This window comes from Podarcis cretensis (assembly GCF_951804945.1).
Source record: "Podarcis cretensis genome assembly, chromosome: 11".
NCBI classification, from domain to species: Eukaryota; Metazoa; Chordata; class Lepidosauria; order Squamata; family Lacertidae; genus Podarcis; species Podarcis cretensis.
The window spans coordinates 35,963,699-35,986,281 of NC_137180.1; the positions used below are offsets into that span (position 1 = coordinate 35,963,699).

The window sequence follows — 22,583 nt, forward strand, 5'->3', positions numbered from 1 at the left end:
TCATGTGACATGTGGGCAGAGCCATATGTACAGTGGAGATGTTTATTTTCTTCTCTGCACAGATACCCTCTTCCCTTTCTCAGTACAGTTTTGGAAGCTTCAAATACAGTTTCTGATAAGCTAGGTGGGGAGAAAGCATAAAGTTGGTGCTGTCAACTTATGGCTGCCTGGTGGTAGTAATGCCTGGATGGTATTGAAGTAAGCAACAGCTGAAACCTTTTAAGCTTCTTGCAACTCCGCCTGTCGAGCTGATGGGTGTGCTGTTGAGCTGGAAGGAGATCTCCGCAGTCTCAAAGTCATAATGAGCTGCTTGACGGAGGAAGACAAATTAAGAGTGAAATCTAAAAGTAAATTGAGAAATATTAAAACATGCACACATATAAGCTTCAGATGGACTTAAGTAACCCAACATCCCCCTCTCATTAACTGTCATATTCTTAGCTTTATGACATTTATATCCTTACCTTCCTTGGAGTGTTCAGGGAGGTTATAAGCTCTTTCACCAGCAGCAACCACCTTATAGGTGATGCTCATCATCCTCCCAGATGCACCTCTCGGACTGAATGCACAGCCTCCAAGGCCAGTGCAGCTTTTGAGGGGTGTGCCTCCAGCATCCTATGCAATGTCACAATGGATCCTGGGATCCACCTCTCAGTTTGTGTATACTGCAATGCTATCCCAGGACCTTTTGCTGCCCAGATGAACTTTAGAAAAGCTTGCTATACCATTAAGCCACCAATTTTTGCCTTCTTCCCTCCTAAGGCTTCAACCATGCCCACATTTACCTGGTAGTATTCTCTGGAAAAATAATCTCTCAAAGGACATGTTGAAGGCATTTTACCATTGTACTGTTGAGAGTGTATTAACTTATGGTCTGTGTGTGTGTGGTTTGGGAGCTGCACGGTCAGGGGAAAAAACAATGCTGTCCAGGGTTGTAATGACTGCGTAGAGAATAATTTGGTGCACTCTTCCCACCTTGTATCAGATCTATGCTTCCAGGTGTCACAAGAAAGCTGCAGAGATAGTGCAGGATAGTGCGCACCCCAGAAATGATCTCTTCCAGCTTCTGCCTTCTGGAAGAAGGTACAGGGTTATAAAGATTAGGACTAGCCACCTGAGAAACAGTTTCTGTCCAAATGCGATTTTGGTTTTAAATGCAGTGTAAGGTAGTCTCTATGGGAGTATATTGTATTTAATTATGGGGTATCAGAGTTTCTAGGGGGCTAAACAGGCTGGGATAGCAGGCTTGTTGGGTTTTTGAATGTCTGATGTAGATTTTTTCAGTTTCGTCGTTCTGTATAGGACAATGACAATAAAGATTATCGTATCGTAGTAAGTCCCATTGAACTCAGTGGGACTTACTTCTGAGCAGATCTACATAGGATCACTCTGTGCGCGCACACGCACCCCCCCCCTTAACCTGCTTGAAGTGGGAAGAAGCACTAGGTTGGAACAGGGAAGTAAGGAAGGAGAAGGGGGGAAATATAAGTTATCTTAAAATTAATAAAGAAATTTTGACTACAAGATTCTGGCACCTTTCTGTACAAATGTTGGCATTAGTATAAGCATTAGCTAGCTGGGCTGAGCCCATAACATGACATGAGGGTTTTTCCAACCTTCATAGGCTATACTAAAATACAGAACTGGAAAGAATTGCTTTCAGCTTTGTATAGCTCTTTCTGTTAGGCTGTTGGGGGCACTGTTGAGCTAGATGAGATGTGACAATTTCCATTTCTATAATGCAACAGAATAATAAGGTAGTCTACAGCAGATTGGGGAAAAATTAAAATCCAATCTAAATGTAACTTTGGAAGCGATGAAATAAAACCACAAGCAGTTTCGCAACTAGTTAGATGAGCAGAGGGAAGATGGCATTAACAGCTATTTTTTTTAAAAAAGGGCAAGGTAGCCTTTTCTGACTTTAATCCCTGTTGTAACAAGATTTGGCACGGGGGGGGGGGGAATCTATTGTTCATTCCTAACAGATGATGTAAGCAAAGTGCATGCAATCCTAACCATATTTACTCAGGACAAAGTCCCATTGAGTTCAATGAGATTTTACTCCTTAGTAAGTGTGCTTAGGATTGCAACCTAAAGCTAGCGAGCACATTGTTCGTACTGAAAAAAATATCTCAGCTATTGTACTGAAGGTTTATAACAGTCCTTTAAAAAACCAACCAGCCAACCAAGCAGTGAATGCATAGGGGAAGCTAGCTTGGCCTATCATAGCCCATATGTAGGCTGTGACTGCTGTACCCAGACATATCCTTGATTGATTTCACAGTTCTTCCTTAGCCATGTTCAAGCATTTGCCTGAACATGCAAAACACGAAGTTGCTAGCATAAGGAACAGGGACACATATACCAGCCCAGCCCACAACATCCTTGAGCGTACTAGCACCTCTTCAGACCTTTGTGCAATTAGCATGAAAGCATGAAAAGCGTGTTTAATAAGCATCTTCCACTGAACACACTTGGAAACTCTCTCCATGATCAGAAACCCCAATAAGCTAAGGCTCCCACACGCAAATGAATTTCTAAGTGGGTTTGAACAATTTTTTAAAAAACCTTTGCACTAATCATACACAGATATCAAGAGCAGCTGTTGATCCCAGGGAAGTTATGGGCAAGGCTTTCATATGCACACCCCTGCCCATGTGAACTGAACAGGGCTATTGTCTCTGTGCCATCTCACATATAGAACCTTGCACACACAGACCACATCTCTGAACTTTCCAGCACAGGAGTAAACAATGTGGTGTCCTCCTGGCTGTATTGCACTACAGCTCCCATAATTCCTGGCTATTGGTCATGCTAGTTCATGCTGATGAGAGCTGTAGTCTGGAAAAACACCTGGAAGACACAAATTGGTTATTCTTCTAGAACTTCTGACAGGAATGAAGGTCCCCCTCCTCCTTCTTTAAGGTCATGATGGACTAGAACACAAGAATGGCTTTTTCTTTAGAGCCAATCCCACTAGATTGGAGGTAGCAGCTCAGGCAGAAGGTTTTGAATGCTATTATGTGAGCAGTAGCCAATGTGGTGTCCTCAAGGACTACATCTCCTATCAGACCCAGCCAGTATGGCCAACAGTTGGGGGTGGTGGGACTTGTAGCCCAACAACACCTGGAAGGTGTTGACTACTACTGCGTTATATCACAACAAAGATGTTTATGAATTCTTGCTGGGAAGGTGCTTTGAGGATTTTCTACTGCAAGTGGCAACATGTCTTGGGCCGACCTTCTGTCTGTAGATGCTGCATGTGAAATAGCTGTGGTTTTATAATGACAAACCACTAATTGCAGGCCACATGGTTATTGGAACTATATACTGACCCGATAACAAAATTACAGCGTTTCATCAGCCTTTGAAAGGAAAGCATTTTCCTAGGAAACATAGTCAAAAGGTGTGGGTGTCTCTCCCCCCCCCCTTTCCTGCTTTTAAGCCTCAAATGAAGAAGAAGAAAATCGTTACCCATGTCATCCTTTTCCTACCCACCCCTTCTCCTCAGAGGTAGCATTATGTTTCTACAAAGTGGGATTGTGAGGCGTGCCTGATGCCAATGTTTCCAGATGAGATGATGAGGTGTGCACTATTCTGAGCAATATTTCTGGAGCTCAGAATTAACACAGACAATGGGTGCCACCCACTAAGGCCTGATTTAAATGCCTTGATCAAATCCCCTTGATCACAGAGATTGGAACAGCTTGGAAACGGAGTAGTGATTTTCCGTGTTCTGTCCTGAGGTTATGCAGTGATGTCCCGAAAGAACAATATCAAGAAACCCTCCCCTTTGAACGTTAAAAAGAGAGAGATCATTTTGGGTATGATATGATATGAGAGTGGTATTTTACTGGGAGTTTTGTGAATTGTATAGTCTTAAGTTTGTACTAAGCTTATGAAGAGGCAGGAGGGGGGGAGTTGATGAAAGGCTACCTGTAAAACTGTTTTAACATTTTGAAGAACAAATGTTCTTCTGGAACAAATGTTTCTCTTTATTTCAAGTTTGGGAAATAATGGAAATTTTAAAAAGGGATGTAAAAGAAGAATAGTAAGAACATTTAAACAATTACAGTGGAAATATGGGAGTAACAAGACTAATAATGCATGTTGTACACAATAGGGAGTAATAATAAAATTTAAAAACCAACTGAGAATGCTTTTTATAAAATATTTGATAATGTAAGAAGAATAGAAAATTGCTTTCATTTTAAAAAATACCTGGTCGTATAAAATTGAAACTCATTTAAGTATAGCTAAACTTTGTCACTAAAATTTCCCAAATCTTATCATACTATCCCTGAATAGTTTTTCCCAATTATTAACTCTTCCAAACAATTCTAAAAGGATAGTGAGACAAGACTTAATATATTCAGAAGCCACATTCACCATTGGGGGGGGGGGGCAGAAAACATTTTTCCTCATGCTTGATAATTGTATTTTGCACAATGCTTTCCACCAATTTATAGGTATAAAATGGAAATCCAATTATCTTCAGACTTTTTTTTGGGGGGGGGCAAAGCTACCATAAATGAAACATATGAACCAATTGGAAAATCGCATGCACTATTTACAAATATTGGTGCTGCTACGCTGTGGCTGCTCCCCAAGGCATTTTCATAATGTACAAAACTTCTGGCCTGCGTGGCTGAGGCAGATTGCATTGTTACGAGCCATGCCTGCAATGCGAGTGACAATGGGTTGTAAAAGTTGGCCCTTAGAGAGAAAGAGAGAGAGCTCTGCTGCAGAGCCAGGAAAACCCTGGACTTGGAGGCTTTCATAGCACATAAATATAAAGATACGAAATAAGTTGAGCACTGCCCACACCTGAGCTGCTGATTTGTTGCTCCCAGTTAGTGCTTGTCGAACTATCTGTTTTCACTGTGGCATTTAACAGCCTGCTGTGCGACCAGCTGCTGCTGCCTGGATCAGACCCAGAGCCTTGCAGCACGTCCAAGCTGACTGCGGAAAGCATGGTGACAGCAGGCCTTCCTGCTCCACTTTGAGGCTGACGGTGTCGTCTGGGTGACACATTGTGCTTTTTTTTGTGTGTGAGGCAGGCAGTGCAAAGTTGTACTTGCTCACTCAAACGGCAGCCAAGGGTTTGATGCTTAGAGCTTGTCTGGTGCTTTTGTTCCTCAGTCTCCTTGAAATGCTCTCGACTTTCTCCCTTGGGTGCCTTCCGTGTGATGCTTTTACTAGAAAAGCCGCAGCTATGTGGTAAAACGTTTTTTTTTGGGGGGGGGTAGAACATGTCACTCAATTGTGGAACAGCTGCTTTGCATGTAGAAGGAGCCAGGTTCAGTCCATGGCACTTCCAGCGAAGCGAAAGGAGCAAGTGATGCGAACAGCTTCTATCCAAGCCCCTAGAGAGACATTTCCAGACAGATAACACTGGGCTAGACAAATAGACCCCATCCACGCTATAGATTTAAAGCAGTATTGATTGATTGATTGATTGATTGATTGATTGATTGAATTCATATATCGCCCTATACCCGGAGGTCTCAGGGCAGTCCACATAAAAAGCAATAACCCAATAATAATGCCCCCCAAGAGCCACATTTTAATTGGTATGGGATGTTGATTAGGTCAACTAAAGGCCTGGTTAAAAAGGAACGTTCTTGCCTGCCGCCGAAAGGTGTACAATGAAGGCGCCAGGTGAACGTCCCTGGGGAGAGCATTCCACTTAAACAGGCAGGGCTTCCCCGAAAGAATCCCATTGTTGAGGGTGCTGAGAGTTAACCACTCTGAGAATTGTAGCCCTGTGTGGGGAATAGGGGTCTCCCTAACAACTCTAGGCACCCTCAGCAAATGACAGTTCCCAGGATTCTTTGGAAGGGAAGTCATGACTGTTGAAAGTGGTGTGAAACTGCCTTAATTGTATAGTGAAGATCGAGCCATAGTCTGGGCTGGTATCTTCCTATGCGCTTTGCACGTATTAAGTTCTAGCAGAAACAGGATACTCTCCACTTCCACAGGAAACGGCCTTATAGCAGCTCAGACCACTAGTCCATCTAGCCCTATACTGTCTACACTGGCTGGCAGTGGCTCCCAGGGTTTGAGACAGGGAACACTCCCAGCCCTTCCTGGAGCGGCTGGGGATTGAACCAGGGACCTTCCGCACGCAGAGTGGATGAACACTGAGCTATACCCCTTCTTCTTAAATGGTGTTTGGGTGGTAGAACGCAGAAATATTTTTGCCCGAGGAGCTGCTTCTAATCTGGGACTAGCTTCGTTGGTCTTGCCCGACATCAAAGTGACTGGTGACACCTTCATATTTCAATCCACACATTTAAAAACAACAATCCATAATATGAAAATTCTGAATGCTGCCAGGACCTCCTTCAGATCATGTTATCCAGAGAGGTGTTACCATGGCAACCCCTAGGAAAGATACAATACAGGCCTCGCTGGATCCGTTTTCTTCTGATGTGCATTCAACCTGTTTGCAGAAGGTGTACAGGTTGTGCTGCTTATCAGTTCATCAGGTATTGCTGGGAAAGTGCGCTGTTGTCTGGGACACTACCGTATCCCGCGAGGTTGCTGGATGTTTACTTCAAAGCGTGCAAAACAAAGGGTGTGAGGTCTTTTTTTGCATTTAGATGCTGCAGGCCGTAATGGAGTCTAGGTTTTTTACTGGAATTCCCAAGAGAAGCATGAACGCTCAAAGGAAAAGCACCTGCGCAGACTTTGTTCAGGCGCTAACCCTTCGGAGGCCCCTGGTATTGAGAACACAAGATAAGGCACACTGTAGCATAGTGCCTTTCCCAGGTGCTGAGGTTTTCCCAAGAGGACTTTGCAGTCAGGACCAGGGATATAATTTTCTAGGACTAGCAGGAGGAAAGCGCTAGCAAATGCAGACAGCATCCTCCCGGGGAAAATACATTACATCTGGAAAGATACACAGGCAGATTTCCAATAGGTCTTTGAAGCAGGTTTTAAGTGCCATTAAATGCAAACACAGTATTCACCTAAAAAACTAGTGTGCATAGGATTTCTGCTTTGCAGTTTTATGAATCTGAGTATCCAGCTATAGTGCAATAGGACACTGCTGCGTGCTGTGACAATCCCTTGGTGTGGTCCATCAAGTTTAGCATTATTTACTCTGACTGGCAGCAGCTATCCAAATTCTGGAACATATGTGCTGCTTTCAGTAGGGTTGCTTCCGCACTAGAGCCTTTTCAGCACCACTGAGGCATCGCTTTCCCATAATTATCTGGAAGTGGGATCAGTTACTTTGCTGACCTCAGGTGTGGTAGGTTGAGGATGCTGTTCTATCACTAGCGTTCAAATACGAATCATAGATCAATCATAGATGTGGAAGGGACACCGGTCATCTAGTCCAACCCCCTACAATGCAGGAATATTTTGCCCAACGTGGGGCTGGAACCCACAACCCTGAGATTAAAAGTCTCATGCTCTGCTGACTGATCTATCCCAGCAATTCATCTCATTAGAAACTGCAGCCACCACTTCTCCATCAACAATTGGGTGGGCAGGGCTCCCACACAGGGGCACTGCCTCTTGGTGTTCTGCTGTCTAAAGCAGGTGCCTCAGCTTGCCTTATGGGAGGCCAGCCCTGCTCTGGTCAAGTTCTATATGTGGAAAGGTGGAGGGGGACGGCGCCAATTTGTCCTTTGCCTCAAGCAGCAAAATAACTTGGGCCAGCACGTAAACATTTGGGACTACTGGTCCACCATTCAGTTGAGCCTTGTGCAAAAAAAGTCCACCCTAAGTCTCTTACTTGCCCCATATATTGATTCATGCAGTACTCTGATGAGCGGGGTTGGGGGGGGGGAGACCTGGATTCCTTATTTTTTCTCCTGGCTCCCTGCATTAATATTTTGAGAACCCTGGAGGTGCACATGACATAGCTAAGATTGGAAAGACAGGAGGGGAGCTTGTGGATTCCACTAAACCCACAGTTCCTCCATAGGCTGGGTACCAGATTCACTATTGTTCACCCATTTATTGTTGCTTTTCCAGAATAATATTGAGACACCTTTCTTAAAAAGTAGGTAACATCTTTTTAAATTACAGGCAGTCTTCCAAAATGATGATAGTGTTAAGTTCTGCAATAACTATATATATATATTGGTTATATTACAGGGCAGACTTCATAGATATAACACCCTGGTTCTTTTGCCATATGAACCTGAAAGACTTAGGATGGTATTGTAGTTATTCCAAGGACAGTGTCCATAGGTTTGCTCTCAATGATTTGGGGAGAAAAAACAACTTTTCTTCCTGAGATATTTGAACTTTAAGACGTAAGAGTGTTTATTAATTGATTAAGTGCAATTAACGTCCACACATCTTTCTCTGATTCCCTTGGATTAAGAAATGGCTGTGAATGCAGTAAAGCAATGCTATAATGACACCATTGTTGGATTTTCTCTTACTTTTCTGCCCTTTTGAAATGATGGTCAAGGAAAATGTTGGTCAATTAAAACAGCATTGCTTTGTTTCACAGGCAGTTGCACAGAAGCCGTGAACAGCAGGATGAACTTGGCCAGTGAAGATTTTGTTAGGAATCCAGGAATGAACTCGGATCTATCACTAAAAAGCCAAATACCCAAATATCAAGGTGAGGTGTGAAACTCCAGGCAACCTGCATCTGAACCTCATTTGAGGAATGCACACACACAATTCACAATTGTCGTTGTAAGAAGCTAGAACATACCTCTTAAGTTGTATTGTTGTGACTGGCAGACTCTTGGGCACTGTAGGCAGTGGCTTCTGGTTCTTTTTTGTAAAGACTCATGGCAAGGAATTTTTTGTCTTATGCTTCTGTCAATCCAGCCCAGCCCAAAGAGTCCCATTTGTCCATATTACTTGCATTTATTTCCCCTTTGCAAATAGCATGGCAAACCACCCACACCGCCCTAAGGTTAGATCACTGGGTCCTAGCTCATTCTGGGGGATGAGAAATCATTAAGTAATATTCTAAGAGGGAACTTTCCTATGGAGCCTTGCTAGGTAAACAGCTTATCTTTCAGTAAAATTGTTTCTAGGCTGTGCTGCTACAGATTTCACAATGGGGATCCATCGTTTGAACTCCTCCTCATATAAAATAGTCCCTGTGTATGGAAAAGTAACATGCCAGGAAGAAGGGTTCTAGCTTAGCCTTCAACCTGATACTCTGGTTTTCTATGTGCAGGGTTTTTCCTTTACAAAAGGAAGCAATTCCTTTGTCTGAACTCCAGAGTGGTATAATCTGGGTACAACAGCAAAGTCTTAGGAGGGATGTTTTTGGAACTTTTCAGAAACCCAACAAAGCTGAGCAATGTAGCCAAATGATTCCTAAATCGTTCAATCTGATTTTATTATTCATTTATATTGTGCCTTTTAAAAAGCATGTGTTTTTTGACCTTTTCTGATTATTTTCTTCACTCATTCTAGCATTACGACAGGGTTTCTTAAATCCAGGCCAAGAACGGCCCTGAGTAACACTATACCTGTTACTTGATCTGGCTGTCCTGGCAATTGAAATGGTTTAGTGACATGATCTATTGCAGTTTCTTTGGCTTGTTTTAATATATGTTGCGGCTTTATTTTGTATTTAGGCTCTCACATTGTGCTGTACTACACTTTGTGCCTGAATTCTTGTTGATTTCAGTGAGAGATATTCAGTTCACTGGCCAACCAAAAATATTTTAACTCTTAGGAAAGATTAACTCATGTGCTTTGCTCTCATATTTAAATAAGAAGGCTTAACTATGGCTAGAATTTAGTCCTAATTTTGAGGGGGGGGGGAATGGTATATACATTTTAAAACTTATTCTCAGGTTGCACTTATGTGATGGGTACTTGTGACTTTTTGTACACTAGTAACCAAAAAAAAGAGAGAACCCTTGTATGGAGAAAAATGTATATCACTTCCTTAATCATAAAAATGCCTTCAACTAATGCAATAATTAGTTAATTATATAGGTGATACAGAAAGACTGTCACCACATTATGGTGACGTTGAGGACCAAATTATAGCACGCACATTGCTCTACCCTGCAGCCCTCTAGATGTTGGTTATCATCCGTCTCAGCCACCATGACCAGGGATGATGGGAGTTTAAGTTCAGCAACCTGCCCTGGACTATGAGTAGAGAGAGAATCCTGACAAAGAATTTCCCAGGAAAAGTGTTCACCCCTGTCATATTTTCTTCCCACCCTTTTTGGCACACCACCTTTCCCAACTCCTTCCTCCATAAGCGTTGCACCCAGCAGAATGTCAGAAACACTCCAGGACTTCTGCCTTTCTGCCCTCCATAGTTCTGCCTGGGAAGTGTTGCCATACAGTGGTGTAGCGTGGGGGTGCAGGGGGGGCCGGCCGCACCGGGCACAACATCTGGGGGGGGCGCGCTCGCCGCCTCCGGAGTCGCCGAAGAGCCTCGGGCGCAGGCTGTAGCAGAGCCCCATGTCTCGCGGAACCGACGAGCTGTGCGTGCGTCCGGGCTGAAGGCGTCTGGCAGGCAGCGGCTCTCAGCGCTCGCCACGGTCCCCGCGCGTCAGGGGACCCTCCTCACAGCCCCGCTGCCGTCGCTGCTGCAGCGGCTGGGCCATGTTGAATTTTCCTCGCCTCTCTGCCCTCCTCCTCCTCCGGGCAAGCGGCGTCGTTTGGGCGGCAGCGCCAGCGGCAACTCGCCTCAGATCACCTGACACGGACCCGCCGCCACCACCGTGGCTACCTTACCGTAAATACCCCAGCCCAGGCAGCAGCAAGAAGAAGCTGGCAGCGGCGGCAGGTTAGGGGTTAGGGGCACAAATTACTTGCCTTGCCCCGGGTTAGGGGGCGCAAATTACTTGCCTTGCCCCGGGTGCTGACAACCCACGCTACGCCGCTGTTGCCATAACAGTGGTTCTTCACTGAAGTGGCCCAAGGATGACAAACTTAGTAAGAGCAAGTTTGGGCAGCATTCAGCTGAGTCCGTTGGTGACTTCTTGCTGAAGGCTCCCATTGAAGAGTGTTGGGAGGCTGCCACATGACCCAGTTGTAGCACACCACCTATTTTTTCGCTCCCCTGGCACCTGCTGTATTATCTTTCAGGTGCCAGATTAAGCTGCTTTTATTCTCTCAAGCATGTTAATGGTTTGTATTGTAAGGACTGGAAAGAGCATGTAATTTTGAACTGTGGAAGTGAAGCTTTTGCGCTGCCATTCTAATGGAAATTTAATGGTGATGCCTACCGATTGGATTTTGTTGTTGCAATCTGCAATATTAGGAGAGAGGCAGTATACAAATGCCTTAAATGACTAGGTAAGCAATATGAAATGGCCACTGTTAGAACACAACGCTGGGGTGTATCCGATGCTGCCGTTCTGCTTGCACAGGAAAACCCTCACTTCCTCCCTGCAGCCCCCTGCACATGCCAAAAATCTGTTCCAGAGGGTTGGAGGAGAGGAGAGGGGAAGTCAAATTGTGCAAACAGAATGTTGCTCACTCAGCATTGGATGCAACAATCTGTGCTTGTTTGCTGCAGGTAGTGTAGGCGCAATGATGGCATTGAAAGGAGAAACTGGTGTTGTGGAAAGGAATAGTTCAGGGCCTTCCCAGGAAGGTTACTGTAGTCATAATTTTATTTTTTACCAAAAAAGTATTGGTATTCAGGCCTCCCCCCCTCTCTCTATGGGTCCTTTGCTAGGGCCATATGGCATGTGGAGCTACAGCTTTTAACTTGTCTGTGTTTTTGTGTTCTAGACATGAATGCATTGCAGAGCCAGTGCCCAAGACCACACAGTTCAAGTCTTGTCACTATCCAGCCTCAACACCCATCAGATGTTCTGCTGCACAGTCTACCAGGTGATAGGGGACAAGATTCAGAAAATGGAGATACAGAAGAAAATATTGTTTATCTCTAAAACCTTTCCTTGTTTACTACCAGTAGCACTTTAGGATGGCTTTTCTCATTGTTCATAGTTGGTCTTTGTCCAAATTACTTTGAAGACATCTTATTTATTGTAAAAAAAAAAGTTTTCCAGATTCATAGGATGCATATTAAGTTATTTTTAAAAAATGTGTCTAATATTTATCTTGTGACACACATATTACATCAGAAATGCTCTACAAGCAACATCAAACATTGTTGGACTAAAATCTGCAATGACTTGTGTATGTGACGTGAACACCACAATTAGACCTTGGGTGGAAACATTTCTGTTCCCAGATTAAGACTGCACAGTCTTTGTGAAAGTAGTGCTGTGTGCAATAGGAACATTTGAGATTTCATAATGCAACTCAGTGACTTTAAAAACAGTAGATGCATCATAGTAGACCATTCTTACCCACATGGGTGTCTGTCATGGGTTCACCACCATACCAGCCTTTGTCTCAGGATGGGGAAGCATACCTGAAATATTTCTCAAGTGACTTTCTGGATCTCCTTGGTCTCACTATGGCCTCCTTAAATGATGCATTGCCACTATCGAAGATCTTTTGCCAAATTAACTCTTTTCACAGTGAACAATTTAGTAGCCCAGCGTTGTCTCAAGATTTTATTGTAAAAGTGAGGAGCTTCAGGAAACCGATCCACATCTGCAAGCTAGATTCTTGGTGGTTTCAGATTACTCCTTGGCAGATGTCTGTATCAGAGACCTAAGTCTCACCTAGCATGTATATAACTTTCTTTTCAAAGCATTCGAAGCCAGTTTTGTGATGTATTGCTTTATAACTTGTTCTTGGCTGTGCCCCCTTTTTTATCAAAGCACTGAAATTCATCACATAGACATTTACTGTGGAACGGAGAAGAGGATAGTGAGAAAAATGTAAAGCCACCCCCCCCCGCCTAACCCAAATCCACTGCTTTTACACACACATGGACTACAAATCAGTGTGCTTCTTTCAGGACAGAGCTTTGATAACATTATAGTGTAATGAATGAAGGTTTTTTTTTCCTGTGCTTTTTCATACATAATTGTATACTTTTTTGAACTTAATAAATATTCTATATCTCCAAGATAGCTCTTCATAATTCCTAGCGTTCAGAAAATGTGTTACTTTGGTCCATTGCTGTTTCCACTATTACAATCACTCAATGATCTGACCCATGTTTTGAAGCATATGATAGTTCTTGTTGAGCAGAGGGGAAGGACCTTGCTCAGTGCAGATGCTCTCACACTCTTCCTGCATGTGAGTTTCCAGGGCCCAGAGCAAACCAGTGCTAGTGATTGGAGGAAGTTATATACAGGCTGCTGTTGGTTTCGGTGTCCCCTTAGGTTGACAGTGACAGTTAGTAGGTACCGTATTTTTTTGCACCATAGGGCGCACCTAGTTTTGGGAGGCGGAAAACAAGAAAAAATTATTCTGAACCCCAGAAGCCAGAACAGCAAGAGGGATCTGGCTTCTGGGATACCTTGTGGCTGTTCTGGCTTCTGGGATAACCGCACCAAGCCTCTTCAGGGCAGCGGGATGAAGGCTCCCCCTGCCCGAAGAAGCTGCGCAGGGCTAAAGCAGAAGCCAGGACAGGCGCGTCGCTGAAGGGGCACTGCGCCTTCTCTCTCTCTGCGCAGCGCCTCTCCTTCATAGGAGAGGCGCTGCACAGAGAGGGAGAAGGCGCAGTGCCCCTTGAGCGAAGCTGGAGAAGGAACAGAAGGAGACCCTTCTTTTCTTCCTCGGGCTTCGCTGGACAGGCGCGTCACTGCAAAGCGGGAGGAGGAACAGAAGGAGTTCCTTCTGTTCCTCCTCTGGCTTCCAGGACAGGTGCGTCGCCACGAAGCCAAGGAGCCTACATTCGCTCCATAGGACGCACACACATTTCCCCTTCATTTTTGAAGGGGAAAAAGTGTGTCCTATAGAGCGAAAAATATGGTACTTGATGTCTACTCACTCCTACCACTTAGAAGTTGCTACTAGTGAACTCCCTTTGGCCATATCTGTGGTAGTGCAAATAGCCACAATGGCTGTTATAATAAACTTGGGGTGGCTGCCATTGCACAAGACAACCAAGCAACATCAGTTTCCATGCACTGAAAGGCAACAGTGACTGGAACTTACTGATGGTAACAGTACAGTGTTTCTTTACTACATAATTTCTGATTAAAGATCTAAAGCCTGTCCTGCAACCTCTCCTCCTACCCCCTGTACTGTGACTGACAGATTTTGAAGCCAGTGGCTGTTTTTGGATGTAATGCTAAAGCATGGTTTAGCACTGTGTGGATGAACTTCAATTAATTCCTTCTTCCCTTTATTATTATTAATAATAAAATAATAATGATAATAATAAAAAATTAAATTTGTATACTGCCCTATACCCACAGGTCTCAGGGCAGTTCACAGGATAAAATCACGATATAAAAACACAATACATAATCAAAATAAAAATAAAAATAAAAACAAGAACCATGCAATACCCCCAACACATTTTAAAAGGGCATTCATTTGAAGAAGAAGAGGAGGAGGAGTTTGGATTTGATATCCCGCTTTATCACTACCCAAAGGAGTCTCAAAGCGGCTAACATTCTCCTTTCCCTTCCTCCCCCACAACAAACACTCTGAGGTGAGTGGGGCTGAGAGACTTCAGAGAAGTGTGACTAGCCCAAGGTCACCCAGCAGCTGCATGTGGAGGAGCGGAGACGCGAACCCAGTTCCCCAGATTACGAGTCTATTGCTCTTAACCACTACACCACACTGGCTCTCTTTGAGTTCATTGAAGCCTGTCCACATAACATGGTTTAGTGTGATGTTTGAACTAAACAAACGTTGCTATCTTTTGGATCATGTGTTTATAGTAAACTCTTACAGTGGTGCCCCGCAAGACGAATGCCTCGCAAGACGAAAAACTCGCTAGACGAAAGAGTTTTCCGTTTTTTGAGGTGCTTCGCAAGACGAATTTCCCTATGGGCTTGCTTTGCAAGACGAAACGTCTTGCGAGTTCTTGCGAGTTTGTTTCCTTTTTCTTTAAGCCGCTAAGCCGCTAAGCCGTTAGTAGCCGCTAACCCGCTAAGCCGCTAATAGCCGTGCTTCGCAAGGCGAAAAACCGCAAGACGAAGAGACTCGCGGAACGGATTAATTTAGTCTTGCGAAGCACCACTGTATTTAACTGTACTTTCAAGGATCTTCGGACTTTGTACATAAAACATTATCTACGTCATTCACCCATATTCCTAGTAAAAATAAATCTTGACAGAATAAAAGAGATTCTGTATTAGGGATGCATTGGCACGGGGGTGGGGGGAAGGGAAGGAAAGATTTAAAATGCAAACCAATAAGCTAGGCAGTCCTTAAACCAACATGCATCCTGTAATTCTATCCATCATTTAGACATTTTTAATGTTTAGTTGAATTAAACATGAGCTTTTGGAAAACATTAAGGATTCAGTAACTCAGGACAAGAGTTGCATTTCTTGCACTTCCCCTCTCCCTGAACTGCTGCTGCATTAGAAAATACCCCTATGATATGGTCAATATACACTCATGCAATCCCTCTCTGCATAGGTTGACAGGTGCACTTGCACAGGGTTAAGGGCATAGGGAAAGACCGTCAAAGCAAAAATGTCTTGCAGCTGCTTCCAGAAAGTGCAGATTGTGGGTGTCTGTCAAGCGGGCTGCTATTCCACAGAACACGGGCAGCCACACTAAAAGCCCTGTTCTGAGTTACTATGGAACAGGCTTCTGAGATCTTTGGAACTTGCAGGAGAAACTCTCCTACTGACCACAGCAATCTACTGAGTGTAGTCACGTAAGTAAGCTGGTCCTGAGCTGTATAGGGACTGATATGTTAGGTACCAACACATTGAACTTGGCCCGGTAGCAAACGGACAGTAAGTATAAATCGTGCAAGCAAGGAGCTACATACTAGTGGTAGCTTCCCCCCACAACCAATGTAGCCACTATGTTCTGTACCAGCTGCAGCCTCTGGGCAAACCCAAGGGGATTCCCACATTGCATGCATTGCAGTAATCTAAACATGAGCCTACATTGAATCCTTGCTGCCTGATCCCAGACACGTTTTATTGTGGTACTAACCAGCTTTAAGACCCAGAAAGCTGACCCACATTTTTTCTTGAAATCACTTGCTGCTGTCTGTCATGTTGTGCAAAATCCTTTTCAAGCAAAATTAAGAGAAGCTCTCTCTCTGTATTTCACTCGGATGGAGGAGGAGTGTGTGTGAGTAGCAATTTGACAAAGCAACTGCAAAAAAAGGTATTCATGCAATCATTTACTGGGGGCAAGGGAAGAAGACAAGAGCAGAGGTCAAACGGTAAATCCACATCAGTGTGGATTTATAATTTTTGACCAAAAAGAAAATGTGTCTTTTCACGAGACTCAAATAGGTTTCAGGGAATGGCTTCTTGTTAACCTTCATCGGGTTTTCTGGGATTCCAGAGAGAATCAACTGCTTCCTGTATTTTTTTAAATAAAGAATCCAAGTCTGTTCCTTGCTGCAGTTGCTTCACAATATGCCATCGTCCTATCAAAGGAAGCAGCAGTACACAATCAGCTATGGGGTAATATTACAGTAATTACCAGGCTGATGCTCGGGTCCCTGAAGGACAAATTAATGACCTTTTCCATCTGGAATGCTCATCCTGTCTCCAGCTGGAGCCCCCAGTGTATTGCCTTAATGTGTTTCAATTAATTTGTCCATTGTAATTACCCACCTGTAAAAGCACGATGGAATAGCCGGAGGCCCTGACTTCGGCTACTTTTACATATCACAAAATTAGCCTCCAGCCCCATTTACTGATAAAGTTATTCAAATATATAGGAACAGGTATTAAAAGTGGACTATATTGCACAGTTCCTCAAAGTTGGTTAGAACATGGTGCTGATAATGAAAAAGTTGCAGGTTCAGACCCTGTATGGGGCAGCTGCACATTCCTGCATTGCACAGAGATGATCCTCAGAGCAGTGGCGTGGCATGGGGGGTGCAGGGGGGCCGTCCGCACTGGGCGCAACATCTGGGGGGGGGGCGCTCGCCGCCTCCGGAGTCGCCGAAGGGCCTCGGGCGCAGGCTGTAGCAGAGCCCCATGTCTCGCGGAACCGATGAGCTGTGCGCGCGTCCGGGCTGAAGGCGTCCGGCAGGCAGCAGCTCTCAGCGCTCACCGCGGTCCCCGCGCGTCAGGGCCGCAGAGGGCGCGCCAGGCAGCCCCTCCTCACAGCCCCGCCGCTGCTGCTGCTGCTGCAGCGGCTGGGCCATGTTGCATTTTCCTCGCCTCTCTGCCCTCCTCCTCCAGGCAAGCGGTGTCGTTTGGGCGGCAGTGCCAGCGGCAACTCGCCTCAGATCACCTGACACGGACCTGCCGCCGCCGTGGCTACCTTACCATAAATACCCCAGCCCAGGCAGCAGCAAGAAGAAGCTGGCAGCGGCGGCAGGTTAGGGGTTAGGGGCGCAAATTACTTGCCTTGCCCCGGGTTAGGGGGCGCAAATTACTTGCCTTGCCCTGGGTGCTGACAACCCACGCTACGCCGCTGCCTCAGAGCCTGAGCCACCTACACACAAATTATCATCACTAACAATAAAATAAATAAACAACCCCAAAATCCAGGACATTTGCTTTAAAATGTAAAATCCCCCCCCCTGCATGGGGGTGTAGGACCCCCCAAAAAGGACATGTCCAGGAATTCCCGGATGTATGGCAGCCCTATTTAGACCCAACTCCCATCAGCCCCAGCCAGCATAGCCAATGATGAGGAATAATGGTAGTAGTAGTCTCTTAACATCTAGAGAAAATCATGTTGGCTAGCTGTGGGTTCCCCTTCATGGATCACTGCCTTGCCGTGGCAAAGGGGCTTGAATAACTCAGGGAAGCTATGAACTATGCCAAGCAGGGCATCCAAGATGGACAGGTCATAGTGGAGAGTTTTGACCAAACGTGATCCACCTGGAGGAGGAACCGGCACGCCACTCCAGTATCCCTGCCAAGAAAAAGGACAGATCCTGAAGCTGAGGCTCCAATACTTTGGCCACCTCATGAAAAGAGAAGACTCCCTGGAAAAGACCCTGATGTTGGGAAAGATGGAGGGCACAAGGAGAAGGGAACAACAGAGGACGAGATGGTTGGACAGTGTTCTCGAAGCTACCAGCATGAGTTTGACCAAACTGCGGGAGGCAGTGGAAGACAGGAGTGCCTGGTGTGCTCTGGTCCATGGGGTCACGAAGAGTCGGACACGACTAAATGACTAAACAACAATAACAACAAAGCTGTGGGTTAGGCTACAAGTCTTATCCTGTAGAGACTTAGGTTTGATTCTTGCTTGGCCATAAATGGAAAATTAGTGCCCAACAATATTTGGAGGGACACATACCTGGGGTACCCAGTATTGGGCTGGATGCAGGGCCGGCCCACACATAAGACAACGTGAAGTGATCACTTCAGGTGGCGGGATCCACAGGAGCAGAAGATCCCGATGTAGATCTTGATTTCCCCCTTCTTCCTGATATAGATCTTCCCTCACACTTTCTTCCTTGGCAGAAAGGGGGGGGCACAATTTTGTGGTTCACCCCAGGTGCCAAACTGTCTTGGGCAGGCCTTGGCTAGATGGATAAACAGAAACTATGTCAGATGAATCTCCTGAGGTAAAATAAAGTCGTCCCCCCACCCCAGTCATTTAGAATGACTGGTTATCTTAACTTTTTTAGCATGGCTTTTTTCCTAGCCTGTCTCCCGAATTCACAAAATGCCTTAGCTCAAAATTTATCAGAAGAGCTGTTTTGTGTCGTATATGTCCTTTACAGTTTCTTACTGAAATGCTGGCAAATTTTCATGGTTCATTACAAGCCTTTGAAAATGACAGCATGCAAACACTCTGCTGCATTCCCCCTCCCTGAAAAGTTCATTCATATGCAGCCTGCACACTAAATGATCTCCGACAGATGTAAAAGAAGTAGAGCCCCAAATGTCCTGTTATTCATTCAGAACTTGAAATATTAAAAGTGGCTGAAATTACCAAAAATAATTTTATTTCCAGTTTCTGGATTCCATAATTCTGGTTCCCACGCAATTACAGAGACAAGCAGAAAAGCAACATCGATGGTCTCAAAGTCCCAGAGACCTTAGCATTTTGAAAAATTCAGATGTAAATCCAAATGTTGTGTCTTGGGACCATTTTGGACTAATTCACATAATTTAAAACTCACATGAACAGGCTATCTCAGTAACATCCAATTAAGGTGTTGAATTCATTTTTTCACTTCTTTTTCAAACACATCAAGCCCAAGTGAGAACATTTGAGTGGGGGACGTAACTGGCAGCAGACTGTAGGCCTATTCTAATCAAATGCTACAATCTGGCATTGTACCTTCTGGACGTAGACCCAGAAAGATAATTTGTCTCTGTAGTGAAGAGAAGGGATGGCAAGGAAAGATGGGCAAAAGTAGGAGTTCTCATTCCTCTATCTTATTTTACTTGTGAATGGGAGGGAATGCATGAATTATGGGAAAGGCTTCTCAAAGATCTTGTGTTGGTCATCAACTTGAATGGCTTTAAAAAAAGGGTTACCGTATATACTCGAGTATATGCCGACTTTTTCCAGCACATTTTTTATGCTGAAAAAGCCTCCCTCGGCTTATACTTGAGTGAGGATCTTTTGGGGCTGCTCCTTCCTCCTCCTCTGCCTTTGCTGCTGTCGGCAGTGGAGGAACAAGCAGCCCAAATGTAGCCCTTTTGGGCTGCTTGTTCTTCCTCCGCCACTGCCGCAACCAGCCTCTGCGTCTCGGCAGCACCCTAGATAGGCAGGGGGACGGCAGTGGCTGGGGGGAGAAAGAAGCCCCCTCTGCCTTGTGCGCACACGCACTCTGGCCCACCAGGTGGTTTGTGGTGTGGTGAACAAGCTTATACTCGAGTCAATAAGTTTTCCCAGTTTTTTGGGTAAAATTAGGTGCCTCAGCTTATACTCGAGTATACACGGTAGATTAATTCTTGTAGGATATGACTCTCCATGGCTACTAGCCACATAGACTTTTGTTTTGCCTCCACTGTTGGAGGAAATATGCCTCCGAAAACCAGTTGCTAGGAATCCCAAGTGGGAAAATTGCTGTACATTTGGGTGCCGCTTGCAGGCTTCCCATTGGCCCCTGCAACATCAGGATGCTGGACAAGATGGGTCTTCTGATCCACCAGGGCTCTTCTGATGTTCTTATGAAACTGACTAATGTCCATATTTGGAGTTGGGAAGGAATTCTTCCTTGGGTCAGATTGACAAATGATTTTGCTGTTAAGTCTTGTTTTCCTATGTTGCAATGCACGGCTTGCTGGAAATTTTCCTCATTCTGATTTTCATTACACATTACACTTTCCAGAATGACTTTTTTTATATAGATAGGTGAGAAATGAGGCATTGCATAAGCTTGGTTGCTCAAGTGGTGCCCATCCCCGAGTGGTTCCCCCCCCCCCCATGTGTCCTGGCTCCTGTCCCAAATGCTACAAGAGAGGCTCTTACCTGAGAGTAAGTCAGAAAGCTTCATCCAAGGCTTCCTATGGTACAGGTACAAACTAAGAGTGTTTAAGAACCGCATCTGAGGCCAGGAAAAAGCTGTGAAGATGTCTCAAAGGGTCACACCCCCCTCACCAGTTTTTAAAGGTGAGAAATGGCACACTCACTTGCAAGACTCATTCTTCCGAGGAGAATGGTGCATTTGTGCTGCACTTCTCCAAGAGGCCTTGGTGATGGAATAGAGGTCAGAGCCTCTGAATCCTCCCCTTCCAACTGGCCAGCCTCCTCTCCTGTCTGGTCCATGCCCTGCCCCATTGCTATGGAAGCTCTCCACTCCACGGATGAGGCAGGAGAGGGAGCCAACAGGACTGCCTCCCCTTCTCAAGGCAAAGGGGTAGGGGGGCCATCTTCCCTCTTGGGCTGTTCTGCATTGATGGTCCACTCTGTACCTTCTTCCTTGTCTTCCTCATCTGACAGGAACTGCCACACCAGCCTTGAGCCAGCTGGGATCAGGAGGCTCATAACACAATGTGGCCACTGGTGCTCTCCTCAGCCGTTTCCATTACACATCTCGACTCACACAGAAGGCAGGGTTGGCTGGAGGGGACCTGGGAACCACATGCTATGGTTGTTTAGAACTTGGAGAAATAGTAGCACAAGCTTTTCCTGGCATTAAGAACATGGTGCTGGGCACTAATTCAGAGATAAAAAGTTGCTGCTTGTCTTACAGTGGTAGCACTGGGGGCTACAGGGGAATTGTACAAAAAAGCAGAGCCAACGCCACATCCAAAATACCCAAGTGCTCAGGGTAGGCCTTGTTTCCAGGCTAAGCCATAGTAACTGATGTTCCCCATCATGAAGATTTATAGAGGAACACAAGACCATCTGTTAGACATGGCTATGAATGCAGGCATCTCCTCCCCTGCAGAAGCCACATTGCAGCAGGAGGATTATTATCACCTTTTTATTAAAGAATCAAGGGCATTTTTCAAGGTCAAAAAAAACCCCAAGCAAACCCTAGTGCATAAAGTTATTGGAACAGTATGTTTGGCTGCTACATTGCACTAGTAACTTTCACCTTAAGTCGAGACGTATTCAAAGGATTCACTCGGCATTCCCATTTTTAAAGTGCATTAGGTAGATTTTATCTGCCGTGCAAAATAAAGCTTCCTTGTTAATTTCAAAGGGGGAGGGAGAAAAAAGAACGAAAGCAAAGAAAAAAGAAAATGTAGTATAGTATTAACAGCATGTAAGTTGCTTAATCTTCAAAGCTAGCTTTACCTTGAAATTTCCATAATCCATTCAGTAAATATTGTTTTGCATACTTCAAAAGAAAAAATAATAATTAGATTATCCTACAGCTGAGATTAACAGAATTTGTACATACCTTTGGAGTAGCAATTTTGTCTTAGTACAATAGGAGTATAACATTCTTTTCAAGTTCAGGGACACGGTGTACTTGTTCAGTGAAAATAATTAAATATCGAGCAGAAGAGAGACATTATTTATTCAATACAAGCAAGTTCCAGATCTGCAAAGACTATGCACTTTCCATTCTGATGTCCCCTATCAAGATCATGTGTCCTATTGTACTTATTAGAGCGCAAGATTGAAATCTTCAGGCATGATCTTTAAGCTCACAGAAGGTTTGCATTGATTAGTCTTCATTGTAGTTACTTATTGGCAGATTCCCAGGCACACTGATTTGGGATTAATAAAAGAGGCACACAGAGAGAGTATCTAGTGCCTGTCCACTGGACACTGAAAAACTAATACTGTCTTTTTAGAAATCTCAGTTGGCACAGCATCCTTATGACATCGTCATCCATGATTGCAGGGGTTCTCAAACTGTGGTCCACACATCACCATTGGCTGGCAAGTTTCACGTGTCTAAATATATGACTGAAAGCCATACAGCATCGAGCACAGTAAATTAATAATTGCTACAACAAGCAGAAAAATCATTAAGTGGTCTGTCAAGATCCGCAACAATTTTCAAGAGGAAAGAAGTTTGGGAACCAGTGGAGTTCTCTGCCCAGGACACCTGTGTTCTTCATGGTCTGGATAGAACACACCTACCTGGGCTCTTCATTATTTACCAAAGGCGTTTTGGGGGTGAGGGGGAAGCATCCCTCAAGTCGCTTTTGGGGAAACTCATTTCTTGTATAAATAAGCCTCACGCAGGTGGGATGTTTCTCAGCAAGATATATTGC

General features: G+C 44.7%; 1 protein-coding gene and 1 long non-coding RNA gene across 9 annotated transcripts in view; one reads left to right on the top strand and one right to left on the bottom strand.

The window, feature by feature from the left end:
• ARHGEF28 (Rho guanine nucleotide exchange factor 28) overlaps positions 1-12,952 on the top strand; it is a 136,835-nt gene extending 123,883 nt beyond the window's left edge. For all 8 annotated transcript variants that reach the window (XM_079995277.1, XM_079995279.1, XM_079995280.1 and 5 more), the window contains 2 exons: positions 8,477-8,590; positions 11,698-12,952. In XM_079995277.1, coding sequence (XP_079851403.1) covers positions 8,477-8,590; positions 11,698-11,858 — 275 coding nt within the window. In that variant the 3' untranslated portion in view covers positions 11,859-12,952. The remainder of the gene's footprint in view (positions 1-8,476; positions 8,591-11,697) is intronic.
• A 3,236-nt stretch (positions 12,953-16,188) lies between these two features.
• On the bottom strand, positions 16,189-18,462 carry LOC307226918. The gene is made up of 2 exons (XR_013843696.1): positions 18,244-18,462; positions 16,189-16,405 (listed from the first exon to the last, which is right to left on the bottom strand). It is a non-coding gene; the product is annotated as an uncharacterized lncRNA (long non-coding RNA).
• Between the last annotated feature and the right edge of the window lie 4,121 nt (positions 18,463-22,583).